This window comes from Oryza glaberrima, chromosome 7 (assembly GCF_000147395.1).
Source record: "Oryza glaberrima chromosome 7, OglaRS2, whole genome shotgun sequence".
NCBI lineage: Eukaryota > Viridiplantae > Streptophyta > Magnoliopsida > Poales > Poaceae > Oryza > Oryza glaberrima.
Window position 1 is genome coordinate 16,629,705 of NC_068332.1, and position 8,631 is coordinate 16,638,335.

Sequence of the window (8,631 nt, forward strand, 5' to 3'; positions counted from 1 at the left end):
GCAGGAAATTCTGGTCAGGCCATATCACTCCTGATGGGCCTGGTACAGGTAAAAGTAAAACACCAGCAAATGCCACTAATTTCATGAAGAGGACAAACCATTTAGAATGAACTGAAGAACAAACATCGATTTGATGCGTAGTTTCATAAGGACAATAACAGTATTCGTCATTGTCTTGCAGGAAAGAAGATAGTTTTCAGCAACTGCAGTGATGAGGAGCAGGAAGAAGAGCTTCAAGCCAAATCTGCAATATAAAAAATGTACTATATGCAGTGTACTAATTGCTAGAGTTTAAAAGTATGACTTGAAGACTGTTTTATGTGCCGGCTGAGCTATAGTTCACTGACAACCTTTGGGATTATTAGGAGACTGAAGATGCAATAGACTAGGTTTGGTTCACAATACCGCTGGGGTGTTGAATTTCGACCCAGCAAGATGTCAAAAACTGAGAAATTTTGACCAATTTCAGTTGAATTACTGTTTTAAATTTGAATTTCTCAAAAACCATTCGAAACATGATTCCGGGTCGCCTAGAAATCACGAAATTTTGCTAATTGTAAAACCTGGGAATAGCAATGAAGCTGCAACCAGACCACGGTATGCATGTGCCCTTGGACTGTTGGAGCCATGAGTGAGGTTGGCAGCAAGCTAGGATGACAGTGTTGCAGAGCCTATAAACATGAAAAAAATGCTGGCCGGTATACTATGCTCAAATATCTAAAAATCTTAGCATGGAGCCATGGATCATACAAATATCTGTACGATATCAACTAAATATGAAAACTCGAACACAGGAGATCTGCCCATTTGATTAAAATAAGGTAATGAAAAAAAATCAAGCACATACAAATGTTTTTACAAAGGATTAATAATATATCTAATAAAATAATCAACCACAAAATGAGGAAACAAATAAAAAAAAGGTTTCACCATTATTTTGGTCCATTTTTTCTTGTGACTTTTTTTTTTCAATTTACACAAGGTGGAAAAAAAAAAGAAGAAACCCATGGGCTTCAGCCATGGCAAATGCCCCATGGCCTGAGATCCGGTACCAGTCCATGGAGTATTTCGGCCCATGGGCTTTTCTTTCTCAATCTCCGCTGACTCGTGGGCCCCACACCACAGTGGCAGCAAACCACCACTCCCAAGAGCCTCTCCGAGACCTCGCCGTCCACTCCTCCCACCCATCTCGTCTTCGTCTCCCCTCTCCTTCCCCCCACGCCGCCTCGAGAAAGAGGAGAAATCGAGAGCGCGGCGGCCGAAGATGCCGGCGACGCCGACGATCATCGGCGCCCTCCTGGGCCTCGGCACCCAGATGTACTCCAACGCCCTCCGCAAGCTCCCCTACATGCGCCGTACGGTCGATACGCAACCCCCCTCCTCTCTGCCTCTGGCTCTCTCCATCTCTCCTCACCTTCTCTTGATCTCTTGATCTGTTCTCGCGTCGCGTCCTGCCGTTCTGTGCGTGGTAGTACTGGTTTGGTTGTTGATTCCGTCCGATCTGTAGTTGTTTCTGCCGGAGACGTGTGTATCTTTGGTAGGGTTGGGGCTCTCTGCGTGTTTTTAGGTGTTCTAGATGTGATGTTGTTCTTGATATTTTAGGTTTTGTGAGCTCTACAATGTTGGTTATCTTTTAGCTTTAATACAGTTTTATGATGATATGGATTTGCCCATTTCACTTGATTTGAGGGAGATACCATCAAAATGGCAGCCTCTTTTTATTGAAGAGCGGTTCTTGATGCTACGATTTATGTATTTTTAGATCCCTGGGAGCATGTGGTGGGAATGGGCCTGGGTGCGGTGTTCGTCAACCAGCTGGTGAAGTGGGATGAGAAGCTCAAGGAGGATCTCGACAAGATGCTTGAGCGTGCAAAGCAAGCCAACGAGCGGCGTTACTTTGGTTCGTGCCTAATTCCTCTAACATTTTTTTTGAATTCAGATTACTCTTTCTTCGATTCTGCTTTCTGTTATTACTATTGCCCACATGCGACCTATCGTTTTAGCATTGCCACTTAAAGAATAAGTGATAGTAATAACAAGTTGTATTCTCCAAATTACTACTGTAATTTTGACTTTGCAATCTCTGGTACTCCGTAATGGTTATGCTACTCTGTTGAAAGAATCGGTAGTGCCTCCTAATCAAAGCAGTAGTTAGAATAATTACTAGTATATACAATAATATTTTTAGACTCCATGGAACTTAAATATGGCACATCAAAATCTGTTTTCCATTCAGATTGTTAAGTGTTAAGTTTAGCATGGTTCATTCAATCAACCTTGGGAACAGTTGGGATAGCATTTTGAGTGGCATACACAAGTGATGTATAATAATGCATATTCCATGATAGATAGCAACGGAGGTATGGAAGAACTGGAACCTCCTCCTGGCCAAGCAGAAATACCCGGATTTATTGATAACCAGCAGATAGTCTCCATCTCCGCAGACAGTTATAATTCTTGGGTAACCATTTATCACGTACTTGAGAACAAACAACGAAGATTGCATTTTAAAGGAATCGTGTTTAAAACTAACAACATAAAGTAGCTAAATAGATTAGATCTATAAACTAACAACATACAAGATACTCCCTCCATCTACTTTTGATAGCCATATTTCATCTTGGCACATAGACCAAGGATAAGTAATTCTACTTATCATCCATTTAAACATGCTACTAGTCATTCCTTGTAAACAAGCGATTCATTAATATTTACATTTCTCAATGCCCATATAGCCAATCTTGTGTGGAGGAATGGAGGGTCACGCATTAAATCCGAGAAAGTCATTAAGAGGATAGGTTATTGGATTGAAATATGCCTATCAAAAATAAATTTTTCAGATTTGGAAATATGACTATCAAAAGTAGATGGAGGGAGTAACAGTTTATTCTATGTTTCTGCAAAATGTTCCTCGCTAGTATGAATGACAAACACAATACTGCAAAAGAAAAGAGGGCACTGTTGGTACGTCCATAGCAAAAACATCAAACCTTGGAGTAAATACACCGTTTTTAAACCATTCCCATGTAGGAAATTATCTGGACATGTTCACTCTAGTGGTTCACTGGCATTGACTTAGGTACAAAAGCATAGAACACCTGGGGTCAAATTTGGATTTCAGCTGAAGAGTTCTATAGTTTATACTTTGTAGTCTCCACTCTCCATTACACTAATAAAAAAAGTAAAGCTAGGACGATGTACCATTCTCATACTACTCCCCTGTTCAGGAAATTCTCTAGAGACCTTCATATAGTGGCTTAAGTGCAACAGCATGGCAGCTATGGTCAAGTTAAATTGTGGCAGAGGACATCAGGACAATATTACCTGAGAGCAGTCTCAAGCGCACAATGTGCCAAAAGATCAAAGAACTAGTATTCATTGCGTTTGGGAAATTCAGTACAGTCCGTCTCTATGACACATTCATACTAAAGCTGAAGGTCACATAAGGTTGGGTAAATAATGAGGAATTGGTGTGATAGCCAAGTTCAATTTTATCACTAACTTTTGTTTGGAATATCACACATAAACAGCTAATAAGCGAGGCAGCAGTAAAATGATTTTTTTTCCCCATCAATATATGGAGGTTACATGTAAACAAAAGGATATCTTGAAAAGTTCATTACCATATAATGTAAAATATAAATTCATTTCAGTATCAATAAACCATATCAATACTCAAAAGTTGTGAGTAAATAGATTTTGCGACTGAAAATTTTCAATTGACCATTTTAGTGAGAATGCAAATAGAAGAAAGAAAGTGGCAAAAACTGTAGGAGCATGATTAGTGTATGGCATGATATGCTAATCTTTAGTTGTAGCATGAATGAACTACACACTTTTAGATGTAGACATGTAGTATATTTCCATTTGTTTGGCTATCTTGTTTGCTTGATAATTGTTGTAGTAGAAATGAAATGGAGCTAGAAACAAAGCTTAGGCTAGAACAAGATATCTGGTTTTTAAGACTTGGGCTGGCTGATCAGTATGAACACAACCTGTGTAAATGGCAGTAGTGATTCGTGTTGCTTTTGGTGTCTAACAGCTTCAGGCAACATATTTGTGTACCTTTGCTAGCTCAGTCGTCCAAATATTACTGAAGTCAGTAGAGCTCTTGTTTGTAGATGAGTTCTATGCTATTTCTGTTGAACCATGTGCTCACTTTTATGAATAGTTATAAATACAATACCTTTTCTCTGTTTGATATTTATTGGCTTATCAATCTCTTATTTCTGTTTCTGCAGATGATGATGATGATTAGATATTTTCATATTGGTTTGTCAGCCACCAGACTCTTTTTTTTCAGTTTGTATGGTCTGTACACATGGTTTGGACCATCCATCTGTAGTCGCCGTATCAACACCCGGCTCGCAATTTCAACTGCGGTGCTGTAATAAACTGTTGTTTTCACAAAGGATGTGATATTTTGCTTGTATGAGAAACCAATTATCGAACTCGGCTCTGATGGTATACCTTCCCTGATGCAAAGTCATTGTTTAGTACCAACGGTAGCGCTTTTACAAAGTTAGAATTTCTGCTTACCCATATGTTGTGAGGTTCTAGTGATGTGATATGTCACCTTGCTCGTTCATTCCTTTTCTTCACTGCTCCTCCATCCTTATGTCCACTGCTCTTTTTCTGTTTGATGTTATGATTATCCTTATACTTGTGTTTGCCATGCCTTAATGTTGTGAGTTGAAGAAACTTCTTTTACCCTATCATGAGACTTTAGCTGATGTCTCTTTCATGTTGCGATTTCTGTTTCAACTATTTTTCAGAGCATCACTTGAAACAGGACTGGGCAATGCTGAGATGAAACAATGTTCAGAATTCATCAGATGCTTGTGAAATCAATCTCCATACACAGTTTACACTTGAACAGTTAAAAACAATCCAATTGAAGAGGATTCTTTGCTTGATTTTCTCAACCACACACCGCCCCTAAAAATCCACAATTTTTGTTACCTCTTTCACCCAAGAAAGATGATCTAATTAGCCACCAGAAACAAGAATCAGAGAGAAAAAAAGAAAAGAAAATGCTCAGGAGGACAGGTTCCAGTGTTTGGAAATCCCTCCTCCTAGCCTAGCGCTTGTGCTCGCCGGCTCGATAGTAATCGAGCGAGACGTGGAGCAGCAGGTCGGACACCTGCCTCGCCGTGGGCCTCTCCCCCGGCGCCGTCCTCGTGCACCGGAGCGCCACCTCCAGCACCTCCGTCATCGACGACTCCTCCCGCGGCGCCAGCGGCTTCAGCGCCGGGTCGAACACCTGCTCCCGCCCCGGCGACGGCGCCTCCACCCTCGACTGCACCCACCGCACCATGTCCACGTCGCCGCCGAACGCCTTGTCCGTCGGCGTCAGCCCGGTCACCAGCTCCATCATCACGATCCCCATGCTGTACACGTCGCTCTTCTCCGTCGTCTTCAAGCTGTACCCGCACTCTGCGCACAACATCAAGATGCTACGCCATCAATGGCGTCCGACATGGACATGGTGGCGAGCAATTGACAATGGAAATTTGGTTTTTACCTGGGGCCATGTAGCCGTAGGAGCCGGCGAAGCAGGAGGCGGAGTCGGTGAAGTCCTTGCGGTTGTCGGCGACGGACTTGGCGAGGCCGAAGTCGCCGAGGTGCGCCTCCATGTCGCCGTCGAGGAGGACGTTGCTGGACTTGATGTCGCGGTGGACGACGCGGGGGACGCAGTCGTGGTGGAGGTACTCGACGCCCTGCGCCAGCCCGGCGGCGACCTTCAGCCGCGCGTCCCAGCTCAGCACGCGCTTCTTGCGCTCGCCGTCGCCGCCGCCGCCATTGCCGGCGTTGCCGTGCAGCCAGTCGTACAGGCTGCCGTTCTCCATGTACTCGTAGACGAGCATGCTGCCTCCGCCGCCGCCGCCGCCGACGTCGTGGCTGGCGACGAAGCCGAGGAGCTTGACGAGGTGGCGGTGGCGGACGCGGCCGAGGATCTTGACCTCCCTCGCGAAGCTCTTGTCGTGGAGGAGCATGTCGCTGTCCATGTGCGCGATCCGCTTCACGGCCACCGTCTCGCCGGTGGGGAGCTCCGCCCGGTACACCGTCCCGGACCCGCCGGAGCCGATGGCGAACTGGTCGCTCAGGTTCGCCGTCGCCTCCATGATCGCCTCCCACCGAAACTCCCGCCGCGCCGACCCCTTCACCACCAGCTGCCGCCCGTTCGTGTTGTTGCCGCCGCCGAGGCTCGACGAGAACGCCGTGCAGTTCACCTCCCCTGACCGCCGCCGCCGCACCGCGATCAGCACGAGCACGATCACCAGCAGCACCACCGACAGCGTCACCGCCGCCGACACCAGCGCGATCGTCGCCGACCGCAGCGCCGACCGACCGCCGCCGCCGACGCCGCAGCTCACCAGCGGGTGGCCGCAGAGCCGCGCGTTGCCGGCGAACGCGCCACGCGGCCACCGCGAGAACTCGCTCCCCAGCCTCCCCTGCAGCTGGTTGCTCGACAAATCCAGCTGCACCAAGCTGCTCATCCCGGCGAGCTGCGGCGGCACAGCTCCGGCGAGCGCGTTGTGGGAGAGATTCAAGCTCTCCAGCTTGGAGAGCGACGCGAGCGACGCCGGGATGCTGCCGCTGAGATCGTTGCTGCTCAAATCCAGCAAGCTCTGCAGCTCTTGCAGCTGGCCAATGTCGGGAGGGATCGGGCCGGACAGGAGATTCCGCGACAGGTTCAGCTCGTAGAGGTTGATCAGCTTAGCGAGGGTCGCCGGAATCTCGCCGGAGAGCTGGTTGCCGGCCAGGTTGAGCACGTTGAGCGAGACCAAGCTGCCGATATCCGATGGCACTGTTCCATTGATCTGGTTGCCGTCGAGCGAGAGCTTGATGAGCTTGGAGCAGTTGCTGAGCTGGACGGGGACCGGCCCGGTGAGCTCGTTGCCGGAGAGCGCCAGCTCGCCGAGCTCCGGCAGCGCGCCGACCCACGCCGGCACGGGGCCGGACAGCCGGTTGCCGCTGAGGGCGATGTGGCTGAGCCGCGCGCACCGCGCGAGCGCGTCCGGGATGCCGCCGGTGAGCGCGTTCCCCGACGCGTCGAGCATCGTCAGCGCGGCGGCGTTCCCGAGCGCCGCCGGGATCGGGCCGGACAGCGCGTTGCTCCCGAGGCGGACGCGCTGGAGCGACCGCGACCGGCCGAGCTGCGCCGGGATGCCGCCGGAGAAGGAGTTGTTGGTGGCGTCGAACGACAGGAGCCTCGCGGAGCCGCAGAGCGGCAGGAGGCCGCCGGCGAGCCGGTTGTGCGCGATGTTGACGCGGGTGATGTTCCGGCACTCGAACATGCCGTCGGGGACGTCGCCGGCGAGCGAGTTGTTGTACAGCATGAGCTGCTCCAGCGACCGGAGCCTCCCGAACGTCGCCGGGATCTCGCCGGAGAGCGCGTTGTCGGCCAGGTCGAGGACGGCGAGGTTCGCGCAGTCGCCGAGCTCCGGCGGGATCCGGCCGGACAGCTCGTTCTGCCGGAGATGGAGGAACGCCAGCTCGGAGAGCTTCCCGATGGACGCCGGCAAGCTGCCGTTGAACCGGTTCCCGAAGAAATCAACCATCTGCAAGCTCGCGCACTCCCCGATCGTCTCCGGTACCTCGCCGGAGAAGTCGTTCTCGTACAGGAAGAGCACCTCGAGGTTCACGAGGCGGCCGACGGCGTCCGGCAGCCGGCCGGTTAGCTCGTTGTGGTACAATGCGAGGACCCTGAGCTCGGTGAGGTTGAAGAGCTCCGGCGGCAGCTCGCCGGAGAGGGTGTTGTTGTTGAGCAGCAGGTCCGTCAGGTTGCCGAGCTCGCCGAGCGCCGCCGGGATCGCGCCGGTGAGGCTGTTGTTCGCCAGGTCGAGCTGCGTCAGCGCCCGGCACCGCGAGAGCCCCCCCGGTATCTCGCCGGAGAAGTTGTTCGTCGAGAGCATTAGGTGCTCGAGGCTGGTGGACTCTGCTCCGTCGCCACCGCCGCCGCACAGGTCGCCGGGGATGCGGCCGGTAAGGTGGTTGCCGGAGAGCGCGAGGAAGCTGAGCTCCGGCAGCTGGCCGACCTCGGCGGGGAGTTCGCCGGTGAGCATGTTGCCGGACAGGTCGATGGTGCGCGCGCGGGTGAGCGCGGCGAGCTCGCGCGGGACGCGCCCGGAGAGGCGGTTGTTCATGAGGTTGAGGTACGCGAGCTCGCCGAGCTTCCCGAGCTCCGGCGGCACGGCGCCCTCCAGCGTGTTGTTCGCCAGGTTCAGCTTCTGGAGCGCGGCGAGCCTCCCGAGCTCCGGCGGGATCACGCCGGTGAGCTGGTTGTCGGCGAGCGAGAGCACCTCGAGCCCCGCGATGCCGCCGAGCTCCGGCGGTATCGGCCCGGACAGGGAGTTCTCCTGCAGGTTCAGCGCCGTGAGCGCGGCGAGCCTCCCGAGGCTCCTCGGGATGGCGCCGGTGAGGTTGCACGACGCGGCGGCGAGCACGGTGAGGTTGGCGAGCCCGCCGAGCGCGGCGGGGATGGGGCCCGACAGCGCCGGGTTGTCGCCGACGCGGAGCACCTGGAGCGCGGCGAGCGCGCCCAGCGAACGCGGGAGCTCGCCGGCGAGGCGGTTGGAGTAGAGCAGCAGCGCCGTGAGCCTCCCGAGCGCCCCGAGCGCCGCCGGC

General features: G+C 51.8%; 2 protein-coding genes across 3 annotated transcripts in view; one reads left to right on the top strand and one right to left on the bottom strand.

Moving 5' to 3' along the window:
- The first annotated feature begins 1,154 nt into the window (after positions 1-1,154).
- Positions 1,155-4,451, top strand: LOC127779213 (uncharacterized). Its single transcript, XM_052305949.1, has 3 exons — positions 1,155-1,355; positions 1,763-1,900; positions 4,242-4,451. Exons 1-3 carry the CDS (start codon positions 1,265-1,267, stop codon positions 4,256-4,258), a joined length of 246 nt encoding a protein of 81 aa, XP_052161909.1. The 5' UTR covers positions 1,155-1,264; the 3' UTR covers positions 4,259-4,451.
- Positions 4,452-4,810: 359 nt separating this feature from the next.
- Positions 4,811-8,631, bottom strand: part of LOC127779212 (LRR receptor-like serine/threonine-protein kinase GSO1) — a 4,516-nt gene continuing 695 nt past the window's right edge. Inside the window, exons 1-2 of one of the 2 annotated variants that reach the window (XM_052305947.1) lie at positions 5,525-8,631; positions 4,811-5,436 (exon numbers count right to left, since the gene is read on the bottom strand). The exon at positions 5,525-8,631 is cut by the window's right edge and continues 695 nt beyond it. In XM_052305947.1, the coding sequence (XP_052161907.1) occupies positions 5,081-5,436; positions 5,525-8,631 (3,463 nt within the window). In that variant the 3' untranslated portion in view covers positions 4,811-5,080. Of the gene's footprint in view, positions 5,457-5,524 lie in introns of both variants that reach the window. The other variant, XM_052305948.1, reaches the window with a different exon arrangement.